This window comes from Thamnophis elegans, chromosome 11 (assembly GCF_009769535.1).
Source record: "Thamnophis elegans isolate rThaEle1 chromosome 11, rThaEle1.pri, whole genome shotgun sequence".
Taxonomy (NCBI): Eukaryota; Metazoa; Chordata; class Lepidosauria; order Squamata; family Colubridae; genus Thamnophis; species Thamnophis elegans.
In genome coordinates this window covers 19216187-19239081 of record NC_045551.1, presented here as the reverse complement: position 1 = coordinate 19239081, position 22895 = coordinate 19216187, and the positions used below count along the sequence as shown (strand labels likewise).

The following is a 22895-nucleotide window of genomic DNA, read 5'->3' as shown; positions in this document are numbered from 1 at the left end:
GCTTTTATCTTCCTCAAATGTTAGAGAAGAAACAGCAGCAGAATCTTAGGCATGTCTTCTTACACATTCAATTTTTTCTTCCTCTGCTTAATTTCTATGCATATTTCATGACTTGTCATAAAAATCCCTCAATATTGCTTGATACTGCAACTATATAAAACTCAAACTTAAGATATCCTTATAGTAACAAACATGTTTATTAAATTCTTGTAACTATGACATATACAAAAGAAATACAACTGCTTTGCAACAGACACCTAGAAGAAATAAAATGCTTCATAAATGCAGTATTTTCAAATTTTATTTGCATTATCACTTTAGTTTCTTGTGAAGATTACAAAACCTTTCTTGACAAGAATACAAGCAATAGTATCCTTCCAGACTCATGTGGTAATATTTGGAAAAAGGATTATACATATATATTTTCTAAAAACAGAGAGAGCTCTCAATAAAATAATCAAAATTTATTTTTGCCTAGTTATCAGCATTTTAGTTGCAATGCTAATGAAAGCATCTGATGCAACTTTAATGTTGTCTGAGAGATACAGTAGTTAAATATGTTACTATATCTTATATTTGCATGCTATACTTATGAAATCAATATGAAGAATTATTGTACAGAACCATATAAAAATATTTTATATATGTATCTTAAAATTTCTTAAATAGTTACTAGCCCCATTGTCATTAAAATGGTAAAATAAGTATATCCCTTGTAAGTGGACTTTCCCTTTGTTTAGGTCAGAAGTATCAAGATACATATACATCAGCATCAAGATTAAAAGCTACTCATTACTAATCAATAATTTATATGCTGTAAAACCTTCCTTTTATTATCATAAAACAGTGATTTAGTTGATCTATATCTACATTTATAAGGTACCTAAATAAAATGTCTTAGTGTTTATTCTCTTTATGGCCTGGCCCTGCCCTGGCTAAAAATTCTCATTTTCTTCTGCCTGCTGGAAATGATTACTTCAGTAACATTTCAAACTGTGTGGGAGAAGACAGTAGTAGACTGCTATATTTACCAAGAAAAACATCTGGATAAAGTGATTGTTGATATGCCAGATGATCCCATCAAGTTGGATGCCACACAACATGCCACTGAAGAAAAGCTGAGGATCTTTTGGAGCACTAATATTTATGATGCAATTAGATTAAAGTTTTCTGAAAATTTAGTGCTGACATTTGCCATGCAAGAAAAAAATTCAAAGGTTGCAAAGTCAAAATTAGGGAGGGAACATGGAACTTAAAAATATGATTATAGAAAATTTAAACACAATAAAAGATACATAGAATAAACTGCATTAGAATCTTGGGCATCAGGAAATTGAAATGGACTGGACATTGGGCGTTTTCAGTAAGAAAACCATATTGTTTATTATTCTGGACATGAAATCCTAAGTGGAAAGTTGCTTTCATAGTCAGGAAGATGTAGCAAAGATAGTACTTGATGACTGAATATCAATTAGATTCTGCAGACAATATACGATGGTTATTCAAGTTCCATTGATGCAGAAGAGGTGGAAGTTGATGAGTTCTATACCCATGTTCAATCCAAAACTGACATAATTTTCAAACAAGATGTGTTGCTTATGGTTGCCGACTGGAATGCCAAAGCTGGAAACAATAAGGAAGAAAATGTAGTTTGACTACATGGCCTAGGAAACAGAAACGAAGCAGGCAAATTACTTACACATTTCTGCCAATCTAATAATTTTTTCATTGCTGACACATTCTTCAAACAATCACAATAAGGACTAATATACATATATATGAGCACAGTGAAAACAAATTGAGTATATTGGTCTAAGGAAGTGGAAGAGATCGGTTATAGAATGCAAAAATGTGGCCAAGATCTGATTGTGGAACAGATCATAAACTTTATGTAAATTTCAAATCAAGCTAAAGTGGAAGAACAAAGTTAACCAGTTACCCTGATATGATTGAGTATATACTCATTGTTTTCAAGGGGAAATTGAAATTTTCAGGAATTGCTCTGAAAGCCTGCACCTTAATAGAGAACCAGAGCAACTATGGAATGATGTAAAAGAAGCTGATGTTTGAAGGAATGTGGAAAGGGACTGTCAAAAGACCTGCACATAAGAAATCAAACTGGAATGATGTCATTGCAGGTGGTGGGTATTCCCAAGAAGAGAAGAGACAGCAAAACCAAGAAAGATAAATATCTGGGAGGAACGTTACAATAATTTCATAGAACTGTTAAAAGAGAGGCTCAGTATTTCATAAGACATACACGATGGAAACAGAGAAAATGAAGAACATTTTTCCAAAACGATCTCCCATCTCCAATATTGCATCCATTTCCTATACTAAAGGATACCAATCAACAGACAGTAATTGATTAAATGAAGATCAAACAGAAGTGGGGTGTATAAATAAGGGTTTTCAACATCTAAAATATCTTAGAAGAGATACACTGTTTAAAAGAACTTCCAATTCTAGAAGTTAGTTACATCATTAGCAAGTTAGAAGCTTACAGGTAGAGTAGCTACAGAAATATGGCAAACTGCACACTTACCAATATTAAGAAAATTTAGAGTGTGCAAACTATTGCACAATATCCTTGATTTTACATGCTAGTAAAATAATGTTTAGAACAGGGGTGTCAAACTGGCGGCCCGAAGCCGGATGCGTCACACGCAGGCCATGCCCACTCCAGTTCCACAAAGGGGAAAAACATTGTGAAATGTCAAGTGATAGCAACGTGACCCTACGAGTTTGACACTCATGGTTTAGAATCATCCAATGTAGCTTAGACATTTACACAGAAAAGAAAATGTTCAAGCTCATCTTTTAAAAAGACATGGAGCAAGAGGTATTCATACTGGATAATTGAGAAAGCCAAAACATCAATTTATGCTTCAGTGGTTATAGAAAGGTCTTTGATAATGTTCTCATGTCAAGCTATGAAATGTCCTTAGGCTTGACTATGAATAATAAATCAGCAATCACGAAATACAGTATAGCAATTCAAGGTCTTGGTAAATATATTCAGGTGCTGTGAAGTATCTGTACCCATGAAGATTAGAATTAGACAAGCAATGGCATTTCCTGTTAAGTTCTATGGATAAAAAAATTAGAATAGAAAAAATATTGATGCTCAAAAGACTCTTCAGAATAATATGGATTGCCATGAAAACAAACAAAATGGATCATAGAACAAATAAATTTAGAGTTCTCACTCAAGGCACAAATGATCAGGCTTAAACTAATGTTTTGGATATATTATATAACTGAAGACCCAGTTTCTTTTAGAGACCATAATGTTGGGAAAAGTGAAAGAAAAAAGAACAGATTAGTACCATTGCAAGATGAATGGACTCAGTTGCAAGAACAATGAATGTACGACCAAGACACCAAAAAGGCCAGGTTGAGAACAATTCAAGGGAGAAAGTCTGTCTACATAGTTGCTAAGACTTGACACTAACTTCATGACATTTAATACACCAATTTTGAAAATCATTTCAAGATACCTTTATTAGTCATTAGCATACTATTTGTGCCAATTCATTAATGGTTGGTGAATCTTTTATCATGGATTGCTCATTTAGACTGCTTCTTATGGGTGGAGATATGTTCCTGATGAAATTCTTACTGCACATATATTAAATGGCCATTTAAGTTCTAAACCATATTTGTAGTGAGTAATAAGGAAATTTTAATGTTTTTATATAAAATCCCAAAATAATCTAAAAATTAAAAGTAGCTGTCAACAAATGTTGGGGTTAATAATATCTTCCCCTCTTTTTTGTTATAAAAACACAGGAAGTATATATTATCTAAAGGCAAGAATTACACGAAGAAACACTATTTTTCTACTCAGCTATTAAATAATGTTTTAGAAAATATGAATCAGAACAGGCTTAAACATTCAACATATTATTTAGGATTAACTAATTGGAAGTCACCTCCAATTTGGTTGATACTAATATTCCCAGCCAAGGATGACAAAAGTCACAGAAGACATTGAAATAATAGCTTTCTTTGAACTTCAAATTTATAAATTATATATTTTCTGATGTGTTATGTGGATTTAAAATTTATAGAAAGGCTTAAATAAATTATTTATGAGAAATAATGAGTAATGGAATATTTTTTACCAGTTTTAAAATACTTTTTTAAAGTAACTTGGAAAATACAACTGAGATGTAAATATATCAATGTTTAAGTGAACTGTTCTTTTTCTTAAATATAATATGCATAGATGATTGCTTTATATAAAGTAAAAATGTTTTCTGTCTAGGAAAAGTAAATCATTTAATTTTTCTTAGGGGTAGATGAAATTTTATTAAGATAAAATCTAAAATTTCCAGTGCAATCCAATTGGGAAAAAAATCTGCTTATTTATTTATAGGTAAATTCCAATGTGCTCACCTTCATGTTTTCTAACCATTACATTTAAAATAATAAAATAACCTAGGACTATAAACGGATAACATAATGAACATGATTATATATGATTGAATCCAAATGCTTAAAATTATTTTGTAGAGAAGACATATTTATAAGTGTGTGTGCATGTATGTATGTGTATTCACACACTCACACACACACTTATTTCCTGCAGAATATTAAATAAGATAAGAATCTTCTAAGAAGCATATATTGTTAAATATAAATCTAACTGCATGAGTCCAATGTGAATAGCGTCTTTAAAACATCTAATAAAATCCCTCCATTTGGAAGGTGGTTATTAAAAATGTTCATGCACACAGAAATAAAATATTTTTTTCTGCAAGACAATAAAATATAGTAGCAAAGTGAAATAAAATATCAGGAGCAGCAGACTAATACAAATAATGGATTCATGTTCCAAGGTTCCAAAGATATAAACATGTCTGTTCTTTGCTTATTAAGAAAGAAACAAAGATTTGTATCTTCTCTCAAAATGGAATAAGCATTTTGTGAAATTTCTAGAGCTTCAGCAACATTTAGCATCTCAGCATCTTTGTTAGATTTAACCCATGACAACTAGTGCGTATGTTTATATACATAAAAATAAGGGATCCATTTGAAAAAGCACAACATTGTATTTCCTTTCCAATTCCAAAAGTACCCCAGAACTTATTTTTATGTAGTTATGAATTGCACCATAGATGCTTTAGGGAAATCATGTCAAAGTAAATGCAATAAACACATTAGGGTTGAAAATCATGTTAAAAAAAGACATATTAGAAAATTTCAGCAGATACAACCATATACAGGTAGTCCTTAACTTACAACTGTTCATTTACTCACCGTTCAACATTACAACTCTGAAAAAGTGACTTTTTCACACGACTGCTGCAGCAATCACATGGTCATGTGATAATCTTTTGCAACCCTTTGATAAGCAAAGTCAATGAGAAAGACAGATTCACTTAACCAAGTTACTAACTTATCAACTGCAGTGATTCACTTAACAACTGGGGCATGAAAAGTTGTAAAATGAGGCAAAACTTACTTAACAAATGTCTCACTTAACAACAGAAATTTTGGGCTCAGTTATGGTCATAGGTTGAGGACTACCTGCATTTCCATCCATCCAAATTTAGGAAACAGCCCTTGCCCATGTATTTTGTGTGGATGCTATGAATGCTCCCCATATTACTAGGCCCTGTCATGAAAAGCTGTCTTTAACTTATAAAATATCACCTATTTAGGATCTGCAATTGCAATTAAATCTTGAAGCAACATTTAGCAAAATTAAAAAATATTTTCAAGCATGACAGAAGAAAGTATCAACATCAACATTTAACGAACAGTAAGAAATAAAGGCCCCTTGGTGGCTAATTAGCAGCATCTATACAAGCAAAGACTCATTTAAGAACTTGTGTGTGAAAAGGATTTTAAATTACAGTACAAATAAAACTGTGTTAACCTGAAATAGTTGCATGAGTCTGTAAGGCAGAAACATGAGATGAAGCCCTGGAAAGAACTACAAATTAATATTAACTAAAAGAAAGACAGACAAACGATAGTACCCAGTGATTAAAGAGATCACAAACATTTGATATTAAAAAAAGATATATTTTCATTTCCTACTTTGCTTATCTACCACAATGATCTGAGACTAACTTATTGGCAAAATGCAAGACAATAAAGAAATATTACTACTGTATAAAGAGTAATTTCTTTGGCAGATTTCTTATGAGCCACCCAAAATTCTTCATTTCTTCAGCATACAATATATTGCAATACATAAAAGTTTAACATCTCACATATCTGATCCCAAAACAATTTTAAAGTGGTGAAAGTTTTCCCAAGTCCCCATGAAAATGATAAAAACAACCTCAGAAGTAGTTCTATGTTTAGTATGTGTGTTTAGGATTGCAATCTTAGCATCTGATTATACAGCATTCTTCAAGTTTGTAATCTAGGAACATGCCAAACTATGAAGGCAGAGCCACTAGAAAAGTTGAAGACACTGGGACACATTCCATTCAATTTGTACTCAATGCTCCTTTTGTCTATAGTGGCCCAAATATAACAGACCTGCTGTTAATTTTTAGCCACAAAATGATCTAACATTATTATTGGAGAAAGCACTATTTCAGCTTAAACATTACATTTCTGCCCTCTCCATTTTCTGATCAGCACTGTGCAATAAATGCTATTGCTGCTTAAGCAACAAAGAAAAACCAGTTACAATTAACATCAGCTGAACCAAAGTTAAACTATTTAGCCATAGTTTCTGAGGTTCACCAAAAGACACACATCATGACGATATGCATATCCTTTTTGCTTCCATACATAGCAAACTACATATGTGATTAAAATATGCCAGTTATACCATTAAATGCTTTAACAATTCTCAAGATTTCTAATAATGTGTCCATGGAAAAATCCAAGAAGGGAAATACATATTCACAGAATTACATTCAATAGCTGTTTAACAGTCAAGCTGTTTTAGAGATGTCCAATCATACTGATTAATATTTTAATCAGATTTAATTGTCAAATCAATTAATCTAAAGAGAAGGAAACAATGTATTGAAGTGTATTGTTAGGAAAAATATACAAAACATATAAAACACTGGATGGCACAAATTACAGTGCTAATATAAACATATTTTAAGGTAAGTGCTTAACATAAACTGTCCATCCTTACATGTATCAAATAATTATTTTAAAGGGAGGAAAAAGATTCCCTATAAAAATAATGCTATATGGTGCAGAGTGCTTTTTTCAGTGTATCTATTGTAACAAGAGGTGTTCGTAATTATTTCCATTGATAGTTTTTTTCACCACTGATTCCGCTTTTTTCTCCACTTGAAGGAAAATGTTTTGCTTTAACAGTTTTCAAAAGATGAAAGCAAGAGCAGCAGCAGCAGCAGCATAACAGTACCAGCTGGAAGAGTGTGCTTTCAGGTAATTGGGGTGCTATCTGTTGCCATAATTTGTGCTATCAACTCATTGTGGTACCATTTTTTTTACATGAGGTCATTTCATAGAGCAGTTGAGGTAATTTTTTTTACTCCTCTTCTTTGAGCAAGCGTAGAGCGACCCACTGGCTCCAAAACCGGGGACTGATTGCGATTCAGTGCTGAGTATGTAGCTGCCATGGCACCCTAGGAATAAAAAGATTTTTTAAATTGTGAATCATAGGTTCAATGACCACATTACGGAGTTTAAACAAACAGAATTTAATAATGTTGAATTTTAATATTTAAAAGACACAAACATTATCTTAATCTACAGTGCAACATATCTCTGCCTTTCTATTTTGCACCTCATATCCATGCAGGCAAGGAATATGTGTTAATAACATCACCCAATCATTTAAAACATTAGTTTATAGGGAATGTCCAACATTCCAGCACTGTATACTTCTCAAATCTCACAAATGTGATTTAGATTTGCTCTTAATAATGCTAACTGCAGTTCTCAAATAGGAAGAATTCGTGCAAATAACAACCATTATCTCTCAGAAGCTATACTGATTAGATGATACCGTATGTGCCTTTAGTATAATTGGTTACTAAGTATTCTGATTTCTATTAAGTATTTTACATTCTTATCCTATCACATTAGATTTGGAAACAAAGAAAAATTTAAAGTATGTTAGACAAATTTTGTAGTTTTATTAAACCCATGTAATAATAATAAATTGCCCTTTGAAAAACACTGAAGAGGGGCGGGGCTGAAATCACGGTGTTACGATGTGTCTCACAGGGCTCTGTGAGGATGCATCAAAATCTGGACTGTTGGGATGTCTGGACGGATCTAAATCACCTCAGATGGGCGATGAATAAAGAGAGCACATCCACTGGTCTCAGGGAGCTTGCAATCTCTCTGACTGACCCGGAGAAGGCTCTCAAACTCAGTAGGAGGAAAGCCAGCCACTGCGTGCTGGACTGAAGCTGTGACAATGACCGGAAGCATGGACGATTGAATAATAGTGTGAATGATCTGGCTAAGAGATTTATAACTTTTAACTTTCATAGAAGAAAAAACCCTCTGGAAAGCATCTGGGTGAAAGTGGGACTTAAAAGGAGGAGGTGGACTTGTTTTTTTTTCCTCCAGCTCCCAGAAAAGCGGCGAGAGAAGCCTAGGAGCCATTTTTAGAATAAGAAGTAAAGTCAAAGATCTATCTAAAAAAGGGTGGAAAAACTTTCCAGTTGGAAAGCAGGACTGGATATCTCAAGTACAAAACTGACTAATTTAGAATATGTATAGATATTATAAAGCTTGGAAACACAATTTTTATTAAAAACATTTTTATAAAGTTTGAAATGGAGTGTATTAAGTAAAAAGAGGAAGAGCAAAGAGAAATAGAGCAGCAGTGCCATCTACTGGTAAAAGTGCAAGGAAAAATACATAAATAGTATAACCTTGACTGGCTGAAAAAAGCGGATGATAACAACTGACAGTTAGATAAACTACTTTTGAACTACAATTGTTCAAATTGAAAAACTGAGGCAGAGAGTGAAACACTGACATTTTTTTTCTTAAAAAGTGCAGCTCTTGGAACTTAAATGGAAATGAAAAAGATAAAACAAAACAGAAACTGGGAATAGCAGTATATTTCCTTTGCTATTACTTTTGCTCTGTGAACTCTCCACTGGTGGGTATAAAATAGCTGGTGGTTAAATTCTAGGACTTGGTGAGCCTAGTGGATTACAAATTATCAGTTTGTCATTGATAAGAAAGAATTAGGGTTTAAAGAACCTGAAAAACAGCAGCAAGACTGGCAGGGTTTAAAGACTGATAACCTTTGGATTATAATTTATATTTTTACCTTATTCTTGGATTACAATTAACAGTATCATCCCTTACTTTTTGTGGATTACAAATAATAAAAGACTTTAAAATGAGGAAACACTATCTGCAATCTTCAGCATCATCATCAGCAACATCCAGTCCATCAGGTCAGAGGTCACTGGATGCCATATTGCAACAAAGAAAATGAATAGTATGCAGGCAGAACTGAAAGTTATGATACAAGTGCTCCATGAGGACTTTAAAGAAAGAATGGGGAAAGTAGAGGATAAAATAGAGAATTTTCAACAAATGATGGTGAATAATGAACAATGGATACAGAAAGTAGAAGAGAAAGCTGAACAAACAGAAAAAAGAGTAGAGGAAGTTGACTATAGACTTACATTGGCAGACAAAAACAAAGAAAGAATGATTATAACAATCGAGATGGACAGAGCTGATTATTATTTGCGGTTCCAGAATTTGGAGGAAGAGAAGGGAGAGAACCTACCAGAGATACTAGAAAAGTTATTATTGGAGGCTTTAGAGGTGACCAAAGAAAAAGCACTTGCTGAAATTGATGAAATGTTTAGAATACAGACTAGATATGCGACAAGAAACAGGCTTCCTAGAGAAGTACATGTAAGACTCACTAAAAAAACAATGAAAACAGAGTTCCTAGAACGAATGAGAGATAATCCTTTAAAATACAAAGGGAAAAAGGTAGTAGTTCTAAAACAGATCCTGAGAACAGTTAGAGAAGCAAGGAGGGAATATAAATCCCTAACAAAGCAACTGATTAAAAACAGAGTGAAATTCAGATGACTGATACCAGAGGGAATATTGGTGTCCTGGATGGAGCAAAGATATAGATTACACACCATAGAAAAAGCAGAACGATTCTACGAACACTACTTTGATCACAAGAGGAACCGAGAATAAGAGAGGAAAGAGAGATAAGATAGGACAGATGACAAGAAGTTACAGATGAGAGAAGGGTACAAAAAAGAGAAGATGGAAGAGATCTGGAGGAAATAGCAAAGAGAGAAGGAGAGAAGCCTAAAGAACTGAGAGAGACAAGTGTGATTGGACAACAAAACCCATCTAAAAGTAAAACCATGGAAGAAGTAAAATTAATGTCAATTAACATAATTGGATTGAATTCGGCAATAAAAAGGAAAATGACTTTTAGTAAACCAGAAAAATTAAAATTAGATATAATCTTCTTGCAAGAAATTCATATTAAAAAACAATACTATATCTTAAAATTGGGAAGTTTTATACCTCTTTACCACAACAAAAGAGGGGAATAGCTCTTTATGTAAAAGAGACAATAAATGTTAAGCAAATATTTACAGATGAGAAAGAGAGGATTTTGATGGTGGAGATAACAAATAGATACTTCTAGTAGCAATATATGCACCAAATAACAATCAAGAGGACTTTTATGCTCAACTCCATAAGAAAATAATAGAATTGGACTATGAAAATATATGTATAGTAGGAGACTTCAATGCAATTGTAGATGCGAATCAAGACTATAAAACTAGAAAAGTAAATTAAAAAGCCAGAGAAACACTACCAAAAGCCTTTTTTAAAATGGCGGAAGAAGTAGGCATTCAAGATGTATGGCGATGTATAGGATGTATTTCATCCTAATGAAAACCAATGCTCATTTTATTCAAATAGATATATGTCTTGGTGCAGAATAGACATGATATGGATTTCAGAAGAACTAAAGTCTAATGTACAGAAATAAGCAATTGGGTGGATCACAATTTGATAAAAGTTATATGGAAGGCACAAAAAAGGAAACTAAGATGGACCTTGAACCAATCAATGCTAAAAGAAAAGGAATTTATTCGATTTATGGAAAGAGAATTGGACTTTTTTTTAAAAAAAGAGAATAACCAAAATGGCCTTGCATACACTATCTTTCAAAGAGCTCCTGGGGGCTGGGGAGGAAAGAAATGAGCAAAAAATGGGCCTTTTTTGCTCGTTTCCCCCCTCCCCCGAGCACTCTGCAAGCCCGCCCCCCGGACTATTCATTTTTTTGGGGGGGGGGGATGGGCCCATTTTCATGAAAAAGGGCCGTTATTGGGAGATTTGCAGAGTGCAAAAACTTTTTTTCCCTTTTGGAAAGCTCTTTAACTGATTGATGAGAATTACATTGATCAAGTGCTGTGCCAGCAGAAACAACTACCTATCTACTGTATTTCTCTCTCTCTCTATTTCTCTCTCTCCCTTTATCTACCTATCTACCTAACCCTCTCTCTCCCTACCTATCTACTGTATTTCTCTATATATTTCTCTCTCTCCCTCTACCTATCAACCTACCTACTCTCTCTCTCCCCCTACCTATCTACTGTATTTCTCTCTCTATCTTTTTTTCTCTCTATCCCTCTGCCTACCTATCTACACACTCTCTCTCTTCCTACCTACCTACTATATTTCTCTACCTCTATTTCCCTTTCTCTTTCTATCCTTTTATCTACCTACCTACCTAACTACTCTCTCTCTCTCCCTCCCTCCCTACCTACTGTATTTCTCTCTCTTTCTCTCCCTCTCTATCCCTCTATCTACCTAATTACTTTTTTTAAAAAAATTGCCTCTTCAAAACTTTGGTGCATCTTATAGGTATGTCTTATATGAAAAATACAATATATTAGAGGACTAGTCATAACATATATGGGAAAGAAAAATAAAAAGAAGAAACAAAAGCAAAAAAATACTAGAAAAAGAATATAAGAGATTATAGTCTGATTTCTTTACTGAATACCGATTATAAAATATTTGCTTCAATAATTGCAGAAAAGAAGATTCCTAAACCAGTTTATTCATTCAGATCAAAATGGTATTTTTACCTAAGATACAAATTAAAGATAATATGAGAATAATCTTAAATACATTGGAATATTAGGAAGCACACCCAGAGAAGCAAATGGAATTGGTCTTCCTAGATGCACAGAAAGCATTTGATAATGTGAACTGGCAATTTATGCTAACACAATTCAAAGACATGGACTTTGGGGGGAGATTAACATGATCAAGGTGATATATTATAAATAAAATGTAAAGATAATAGTAAATGGAGATGTTACTAAGAAGATTAATATTAAGGTACAAGACAACGATGTCTCCTGTCCCCCCTGTTATTTATAATGACATTGGAAGTATTGCCTAGAAATATTAGATAGGATACAGAGATAAACGGTATGGAAATAAAAAAGAAAAAGTATAACAAAAAGAGTTTGCAGATGACTTAGTACAGCGATGGTGAACCTTTTTTGGCTCGTGTGCCATAAGGGGGGAGCGCAGGGGGGGGGTTGTGCACGGGCATGCCACACCCATAATGTAATATGTGACCCCCCCCAATGAGCATGCACGCATGAGAGGCACAACCCCCCATTTTTTGCATGCTTTTTTCACCCTCTACAGGCTCCAGAGGCTTTATAGGACCCTGGGGAGGGCGAAAACAGCCCCCCCGCCCCCTCAGAGGCCCTCTGGAGGCTTCAGGGACCTTCAGGAAGTTTCCCTGAAGCCTCCGAAGGAGTAAAATGACCCTACAAGCAAACCAGAAGTGACTTCCGGTTTGCCCATAGGGCCATTTTTTTGTGCTCAAGAGGCTTCAGGGAAGCCTCTGAAGCCTCCGGAGGGTCTCTCGGGGGGGGGGGGGGCGCTAGCTAGCATGCTGGCTAGCTGACAGGGCAACGCCTTGCCTGCCCTGATAAATGGCTCCGTGTGCCACAGTTTCGCCATCCCGGACTTAGTATTTATTTTAGAAGATCCATTAGAAACAGGGCCAAATTAATTTTAAAAAATAGAAGAATATGGGGAAGTAGCAGGACTGAAAATAATAAAAATTAAACTAAAATTTAAGTGAAAAATCTTGCAGATAAGCAGAAAAAAGAGTTAATAAAGAGAATAGATATTCAGATTACTAAGTAAGAAAAATACTTAGGAATCCAGTTGACAGCAAGATGTTTAATAATTAAGGAAGATAACTATTATAAATTGATGCAACAAATTAAAACAGTTTTGGAAAAATGGAAAAATTTTCAACTATCATTGATAGGAAGAATAGCTATAATTAAAATGAATATACTGCCGAGAGTACTGTACTTATTTCAAACAATTCCAATAAAATTGGGGGGGGGGGAAATGAGGAACTTAATAAAATAATACTAAAATACTTTTGGAAGGGGAAAGAAGCAGGAATTAGCTTTAAAATGTTGCAAGATTCAAGAAACAGAGGAGGCTTTGGATTACCAAATTGAGAATTGTGTTACTAGGCAGCAGTATATTAACATGGATGAAAGAATGATCTATAACTGGGTTGGCATGCTTTCTTATGGTATGGGAAAAGCAAGATACATGGTTACTTTCAAAGATATTACATAAGGAACATGCTACTGTTAGTATGGGAGAAAATTAGAGAACAATATTATTTGAGGATACCAATTTGGCTTTTAACAATAGAAGTACTTATCCACCCAAATGTTATTAACATGGGAATATTATTAAGATTATTATATTGAAAATAATTATATTTTCATTAGTATATACAGTATGTTAAGAGGGAGAAATGAATAGAGCTATAATGCTGATTGTTATTATTGTAAGATTAGATAATTATTAGCAAAGTAATGAATACTGTAAATTTTGACTGTAAGAGCAATTTGTACCTGGATGACACACTGTTTAATGGAAAATGAAATGTTTAAATAAAAAAATAAAAAAACCTATTAAAAAAAGAAAAACACTGAAAGAACTTATTATTTACTGGGCTTATTTCTATGCTGTTCCTCTTGTTGATATCTCTGAATGGCATATCTATGTGACATTCATAAATGTTAAAAAAAAAATCATAAGATCAAATTAAAGTACATCACTCTATACATAACTCTGGGAACTTTAATTATATTAGACAAATACTCCAAAGTCAAAACAAACTATATTAAAATGTCCAAACCTCCATGGCCTGCTGGTGTAGCCAAGTTTTAATGGCCTTCCTTTTAAGCCAATAGCGTAGGATTGACTTCCTTAACAGAAGTAAACAATTACTGATTTTGTTCCTTAATAATGCAAGATTTATTATAGGGAAAATGCCTTCAATGGATCATTGACTAAGAAAATCTTAAATGTAAAAAATTTCAAAGCATTGCTAGAAATGGAAATGGTAGCAATACAGGTAGTCCTTGTTTAACAATGGTAATTGGGACTGGAATTTCGGTGGCTAAGCAATGCCATCATAAGACATGATGTCACATGCTTACTGATGGCAATTCTAACAATTCCCAGTTACTGTTAAGTGAGGGCAGCACAAGTTTTTAAGTGAGAACTTAACATGATCATAACTTCCTGCTTCCTGTCAGCTTCCCTATTGACTTTGCCTTGTGGGGAACGAGCACTGCAGGTCACTTGCAATCAAGTAACCATGGGACACCATGATGTTCGGGAGATACAGGCTGGTTCTGAGATCACAATCACATGGTCAAGGGGTGCTGCAAAGGTCAGAATTTCAAGGACCAATTGTAAGTGCAACTCATTCAATACTGTTGCTAGTTCAAATAGTCACTGAACAAATGGCTGTTAAATGAGACCTCCTGTAATGGAAAAAAATAAGGGGACAAACTGCAGATTAAAATATAGCAAACAGAATGTTTATTCATTTTAACTATTTTTATAGCTCAAAGGAGCTATAAAAATCACAAAGGATTATATAAAAGAAATGTTTAAAAATTGCAAATGAATTCCCTAATTGGTGCTACCATGTAGTCATTCACTGAGACTAAAAACATACTGAAATAAAGCAGTTTTGTTTCCAGAAAACTAACACAACAGGGTCTATCTTCCTCTGGAGAAAAGTCCCATAGAATGGGGGTTACTGCAGAGAAGCCTGCCATCTTATCCACGTCCATGTACATTCTTAGCAGGTATTCTCTAGATGACCAGAAGAGCATATCAGTTCTAATAAAATGTTGTCCGATATATGCCATCTGTGTACCATAAAGGCCTACTCTAAGGAATAGTATGCTTAGGATTTTTTTTTACCTTCACAAGATGTGGAGCATCTTGCCTGTTGAGTTGGTACTGAGGCAACTGATCGCAGTGAACTATCCATGGGTGCCTTAGAACTTGAGCAGCAGTCAGTCTCTGATGAGGGTCAACATGAAGCATTTTCGAAACTAAGTCCTGTAAACAATTAGTTAAATTGCACAAGTTTTATAAAATAATAAAATGATGGATTTGATTCAGATGTATTAAAAACAACATTTCAGATTAGAAAGGATACCTCAGTCTTTGATGAAGAGATTTTTTGTAATCAGAGTAGGAGAGAATTTTGTAACGTACTTATATTTGCTGCAAAAGAAACCAGAACCTTCTATTTTTTCCTTTCCAATTATTTCTTTCTGTGCTTTTTCTTTTTTTCTTTCTTTACAGCTTAAGCTTTATTAGTTTGTGATTTTATGTGCTTTACAAAGCTTTAATAAAGTTTATTTTAAAAAATGCCCTGGTAAGGTATTGCACTTAATTGCATAAATGAAGACAAGGGATATAAAAAGGAAACAGGAAATAAAAGAACCAAATATTGAGCATGGGAATTAAAAATGGCCATTTTTGTGGCATTCCTTCCCCTACACACACAAAAACTGAAAAGCAAAGTACTTCAATCACTAATATCAGGAGAAGGCTATGTAAACTATTAAGCTTTATTCCTAATAATAGCCTAATTATTTCATTGTACTGTAAAGCCAGTTTGCTGTAATGACTAAGGCATGGTATATTTATCTACAGACCCACCACATATCTACCAAGATGTAGATATCTAAAATATCTACTGATCCCTCACATCATGGACATAAAATGTTTCAACTTCTCCCTTCAGGATGCCTCTATAGGACACTACAAGCAAAAACTAGATACAAATATAGTCCCGCCACCCCCATGCAATCACTTTGCTGAACACCTAATTTCCACAGTACTGTCTTAGGCCTAACAATATGTATTCATGTAGTAGTCTGTAATTGCTATTATCCGTCTCATTTTCTCATCTTCTCATTTCTCATCTTTACTACTACCTTCTCCTATTGGTATCTTACGATTTATCACTTATTGTTTGTATTTTAGGATTAATGATTGTAACTATGATTTTTTTATCTATGGCCTATCACTTTGTTGTTTATATATACAAGAAGATCAAGGTATGTAAAAAGAGAAGTCACCTTCTGGTTGGTGATTCAATCGTAAGGAATGTAAATTTAGGAAAGGATATGGAGGTTTTAAAAGAGGTCAGGTGTCTGCCAGGTGCTACTGCTGATAAGAGGCGTATTCTTAAGATAGTCAAGAATGCAAGTAAGGAATGTGACGTTGATGCTATTATACATCTTGGCACAAATGATCTGTCCCAAAAAGATGTACTTTCTGTGAAGAATGATTTCCAGAGCTTGGGGTATGAACTTAGTAGTGTAGGTTGTAGGCTTATCTTTTCAGAGGTTTTACCAGTATATAAGGAACAAAAAGGGAAGGGCCAGCGTGTAGCAGAGTTTAATGTGTGGCTAAAAGAGTGGTGTAAAAGGGAAGGCTTTGGTTTTATTAGTCATGATACCTGCAGCTGGTCCAATGAAAAACTGTACAAAAGAGATGGTTTGCACCCATTCAAGAAAGGGACTGAGTTATTTGGCATTAAATTCACAGATTTTCTGGATAAACATTTAAACTGAACAGCAGGGACAGGGAATTAATTGATACAGAACATTTCTGACCCCAGCCATCTAAAACTCATAGGGTTATCAGTGCATGTAACATAGACGTTTGTGCGGGTAAGATTATCACTCCTGCTGTCAAGCAAAACCAAGCATTTAATAGTGAGTGCCATACCATGTGCATGAATCATACAAGTGGCAAGAAAATAGGGGCAGCCAGGCATAACACAGGTTATGTAGACAGTAAACACAAGGTCAATCAAAATGGACTCAAATGTCTATACACTAATGCACAGAGTATGAGAAATAAACAGGGCGAATTAGAAATTCAAGTAAATGAGGGAAGACATGATATTGTTGCCATTACAGAAACTTGGTGGGATGAAACCGACAAATGGAACATACAGCTAGAAGGATTAAATTATTTAAAAGAAATAGATCAAATAAAAGAGGAGGTGGAGTGGCACTATATATAAGAAATAACTACATCTCTACAGAAATAGAGCACAACAATGATGAGAAATATCTTGAATGCATTTGGGTCAATATTAAAGATTGGGGGGGGGGGAATGACATTGCCATAGGTCTATACTACAGGCCACCCAACCAAGCAGAGGCAATAGATGAACTTTTTGCTAGTCAGCTAACTAAGGTATGTAGGAAGCACACCACAATAGTAATGGGGGATTTTAATTACTCTGACATCAACTGCGAAACAAACTCTGCACCAAGTGGAAGATCCAACAGGTTCCTGATGAACCTAGCAGACAATTTTGTTTCCCAAAAAGTAGAGAAGGGAACAAGGGGATCAGCCATATTGGACTTAATTCTCACTAAGAGAGAGGAAATGATAGAAGGTGTTGAAGCCACAGGAACCCTGGGGGCAAGTGACCATGCAATATTGGAATTCAACATTATGCAAACACAAGTAGTAGAACAAAGTCAAACTAGAGTCTTGGATTTTAAGAGAGCTAATTTCAATAAACTTAGAGAGAGCTTGGGAAGAATTCCATGGATGGGAATCCCCAAGGAAAAAACAACTCAAGAAGCCTGGGAAATTTTGAAAAATGAGATTACAAAAGCTCAGTCTAGCATAATACCAATGAAGAACAAAAATAACAGCTCCCAAAAGAAACCAGCATGGCTGCATAAAGAACTCTCTGACAAATTGAAAGACAAAAAGGTTAATTATAAAAAGTGGAAAGGGGGACATAACTAAGGCAGAATATCAGCAAACAGCCTGAGCCTGTAAAGATGAAATAAGGAAAGCTAAGGCTCACAATGAAGAAAGGCTTGCCACAAAAGTAAAAAATAACAAAAAAAGCTTCTTTCAACATGTTAAAAATAAGAAAAAGGTTAAGGAAACAATTGGTCCATTGGTGGGAGAAAGTGGCAAGAAGGTGACAAGCAACAGGGAGAAAGCAGAACTATTTAACTCATTTTTTGCATCTGTCTTTACACAAAGGGATAAAACAGTCCAACCTATCAAAAACAGCACCTGAAAAATCAGATTAGGAACACAAATTGAAATAGGGAATAAAATGGTAAGTGAGCACCTGTCTACCCTAGAGTAGTTCAAATCACCAGGACCGGACGAATTACACCCCAGGGTTCTGAAGGAACTGGCAGATGAGATCTCAGAACCACTGAACTATATCTTTCAGAGATCCTGGAGCACCGGGGAATTGCCAGAGGACTGGAAAAGAACTGATGTGGTTCCCATCTTCAAAAAAGGAAAAAAAAAATAGATCCAGGAAACTATAGACCTATCAGCCTGACCTCAATACTAGGAAAGATTCTGGAAAAGATAATCAAATAATGAATTAGCAAACACCTAGAAGTAAACGAAGTAATAGCCAAAAGCCAACATGGGTCAAAAACAGATCATGCCAGACTCATCTTATTGCATTCTTTGACAAAGTGACAAAGTTAGTGGACCAGAGGAATGTCGTCGATATAGTTTACTTGGACTTCAGTAAGGCATTTGATAAGGTAGACCATAATCTACTACTAGATAAAGTAGAAGAATGTGGGTTAGACAGCATCACCACCAGATGCATTCGTAACTGGCTGACCAACCGCACTCAATGTGTAGTCCTCAATGGAACTGCATCTACATGGAGGGAAGTATGCAGTGGAGTACCCCAAGGCTCTGTTTTGGGCCCAGTACTCTTCAATATCTTCATCAATGATTTGGATGAGGGATTAAATGGGGAACTCATCAAATTTGCAGATGACACCAGGCTGGCAGAAATAGCCAACACTCCAGAAGATAGGCTTAAGATACAGAAGGATCTTGACAAACTTGAACATTGGGCACTATCTAATAAAATGAAATTCAATGGTGAAAAGAGTATGCTTCTACATTTAGGCAACAACAATGAAATGCATAGGTACAGTATAGGTAGTACCTTGCTCAACAGTAGTAACTGTGAAAGGGATCTTGCAGTCCTAGTGGAGTCCAACCATTTAAATATGAGCCAGCAGTGTGCAGCAGCTGCCAAAAAAGCCAACACAGTTCTAGGCTACATAAACAGAGGGATAGAATCAAGATCACGCGAAGTGTTAATACCACTTTATAATGCCTTGGTAAGGCCACACTTGGAATACTGCATTCAGTTTTGGTCGCCACAATGTAGAAAAGAAGTGGAGACTCTAGAATGAGTGCAGAGAAGAGCAACAAAGATGATTAGGGGAATGGAGACTAAAACATATGAAGAACGGTTGCAGGAACTGGGTATGTCTAGTTTAATGAAAAGAAGGACTAGGGGAGATATGATAGCAGTATACCACTATCTCAGGGGCTGCTACAAAGAAGAGGAAGTCAAACTATTCTACAAGGCACCTGAGGGTAACACAAGAAGCAATGGATGGAAACTAATCAAGGAGAGAAGCAACTTAGAACTGAGGAGAAATTTCCTGACAGTTAGAACAATTAATCAGTGGAACAGCTTGTCTCCAAAAGTTGTGAATGCACCAACACTGGAAGATGTTGGATAGCCATTTGCATAGGGTTGCCTAGGCAGGGGGTTGGCCTAGAAGACCTCCAAGGTCCCTTCCAACTCTGCTATTGTATTGTATTACACTGAGAACTTGGGCACTGGAGACAAATTCCTTGTGTGTCCAATCACAGTTGGCCAATGAAGAATTCTATATAGAAACTAGGAGACTATGAGTTCTAGTTCTGCCTTGCAGACAAAAACAGCAGCTGACCTTAGGCCAGTTATTGACTCTCAGCTCTAGGAAGAAAACAATAGCAAACATAATGCAACTTGCTATTATTAATACTTACTGATTTATATTCTGTCGTACCTAATGAACTCTCAAGAACAATGATTGACATACCTTTGCTGTTTCTGAGACAGAATTCCAGTATCCACCATTGAGAGAAAACTTCCCACTACCTATTCGTGCCAAAATTTCTTCTGGAGTATCATCAGGACCATTTGCAAAGGGAGTATAACTAAATGAAGATAATAGTTTTAACATTTTTTTAAAAAAATGCTCTTCGCAATTCCATTATGAGAATTGACATACTAAATTATCATAGGTAATCCTCAATTTACAACCATAATTGAGCCCAAAATTTCTGTTGTTCAAATATTTGTTAAGTGAGTTTTGCCCCATTTTATGATCTTTCTTGTCACAGTTTTTACGTGAATCACTGCCGTTGTTATGTTAATAGCATGGTTATTAAGTGTATCTGGTTTCCACATTGATTTTGCTTGTCAGAAGGTCTCAGAAGGTGATCACATGACCATGGGACACTGCAACTGTCATAAATGTGAGTCTTTTGCCAAATGGCTGAATTTTGATCATGTGACTATGTTGCAATAGTCGTAAGTGTGAAAAATGGTCATGTCACTTTTTTCAATGCTTTTGTAACTTTGAACAGTTACTAAATGAATTGTTGTAAGTAAAGGACTACCTGTAATTAATATAAATTGCAAAAATAATTATTCATGAGACTATGTAACTGCTTACCAATTACTAATGTGAACAAAAAGCTTTCCAAAAAGAATTAGGAAACAAAAGTAATGTATTACATATAGCAGTACTAAAATTGTTCAGTACTGGAACAGATTTAGAAATAGTACAATTTGAACTATGAACTATTTGAAAATGATTAATAGGTATATATTTTCACCAAGCTTCTCATGAACTTGAAAAGTTTTTAAGAATTCCAAGTTATTCAGAGCTATATCCGCCTTGAAAGTAACCCATGTTGAACATCAGGAAATGACAACAAATGTTTCATGATATTTTGTATTATATCATAAAATTCTTTATGATAATTTTATATTATAAAATGTTTTTTATGAAATTTGCCAAATTTCCATTCCACTGAAGCTATGGAATGTGGATTTTGGATCCATGTCTTCTATATGTTAACTGTTTTGAGGTATCTGGGCTCAAAAAGATTTGCCTTGTGATACACGGATTAGCTCAGTTAAAGGTTGCAGACATGAAAGTTTTAGCATTATATAGCTACAGGACAAAGTAAATTGATACAAACGTACCCAGTCAACATTGTATATAGAAGGACACCAAGGCTCCATATGTCGCATGCTACATCATACCCTTGCCTTTTTAATACCTATAGGAATCATGTTATTAATTAAATCATAAAGAAAAAGCAATTATTCTTAATTGTAAAAATTACTTTTGTAAATATTACTTTTATTATAGAATCACTGAGAAAGAAGTTGCTGTATCCATTATAAATTATCCAATACAAATTGCATAATTTAATTTAATTTAATAAACAATATTTGAATTATTAAATTAATTTAAACTCTATCATTGCAATAAAAATGACAGTTTAAATCACTGCACTATAAAAGAAAGAAAACCAAAACTGAAACAAATCATTCACATAAATTATGGGTAATCAATATAGCACTATTAAAATAAAACAATAAATAGTTTAGATAATTTCATTTGCACAGTTGCTTCTCCACCTCATGGAATGCATATAGTTCAAATAAATACATCTCATATAATTCAAAGAGAAAGCCACATATTCAATTTCTTGGTTTCCTTTATGTATGATCATCAGCCTCAAATTCTTTTAAAATATGGAAAAGATAGGAATGTTCCATAAATCTTGAGGCTTGGCCAATGCATATATAATCCCATATGTAGGATGAAGAACAATCAAAGTCATTGAGGAAAGTTGAGGTACCAAGGGGCTTGGAGGTCAGTTAAATTGCTGTTAGGTGAGGAAGAGTGTGAAGGTGACTGTTGTGGCATATGTGAACAATTTCAGGCTCAGAGGTGGCTGATGCTAGGTGGGTGGGGATATGCAGGTAGCTGCAGCGGTGCATGAAAGTTATTTCAAGCCCAGGGTAGAGTGGTGGCCGATGGCAGGTGGGGCACAGATGGCTGCAACAGAACCCACAAGCAATTTTAAGCACAAGGGGTGACTGCTATCAGGTGTGGGAGGGTGTGCAGGTGGCTGCAGTTGCATGTGAATGATTGAAGGCACAGAGGTGGCTGCTCCTGAGAGACTTGCCAGAGTAATTGCAACTTTCCTGCTGGCTTCCCCATTGACTTTGTTTGTAGGAAGCTGTCAGTGAAAGCTGCAATCATGTGATTGTGGACCACTGCCACCATCATAAGTACAAGCCAGTTTCCAAGTTACCAGATCGACATCATGTTACTGCAGGGGTGGTGTAATGGCTGGAACTTTGAGGATTCAAGTAATCACTAAGTGAGAACTATCTACAATATACAACTTACGTTTTTATAAGGAAGTGAAAAAAAATGTTCTGCACAAAGTTAGAAATGTTGGTTAAACAGGTTGTAAGATTCTGAAATTGTCACTAAGGATGGTCAGATTGTATTTTGCTTCTGAAGCTATTAATAATCATTTCCCCCCTTTTTTATATAAGCCAATATATACTTTGAATAATAAGGTGGATCAATATGAAGCAATCAACTTGAGTCTGGTGGATATTCAGTTTTTAATAATCAGATAAT

General features: G+C 34.9%; 1 protein-coding gene across 3 annotated transcripts in view; it reads right to left on the bottom strand.

The window, feature by feature from the left end:
* Positions 1-6015: 6015 nt before the first annotated feature.
* RPS6KA3 (ribosomal protein S6 kinase A3) overlaps positions 6016-22895 on the bottom strand; it is a 79128-nt gene continuing 62248 nt past the window's right edge. For all 3 annotated transcript variants that reach the window (XM_032226476.1, XM_032226475.1, XM_032226477.1), the window contains 4 exons: positions 21434-21510; positions 20259-20376; positions 15262-15402; positions 6016-7577 (listed from right to left, as the gene is read on the bottom strand). In XM_032226476.1, the coding sequence (XP_032082367.1) occupies positions 7455-7577; positions 15262-15402; positions 20259-20376; positions 21434-21510 (459 nt within the window). In that variant the 3' untranslated portion in view covers positions 6016-7454. The remainder of the gene's footprint in view (positions 7578-15261; positions 15403-20258; positions 20377-21433; positions 21511-22895) is intronic.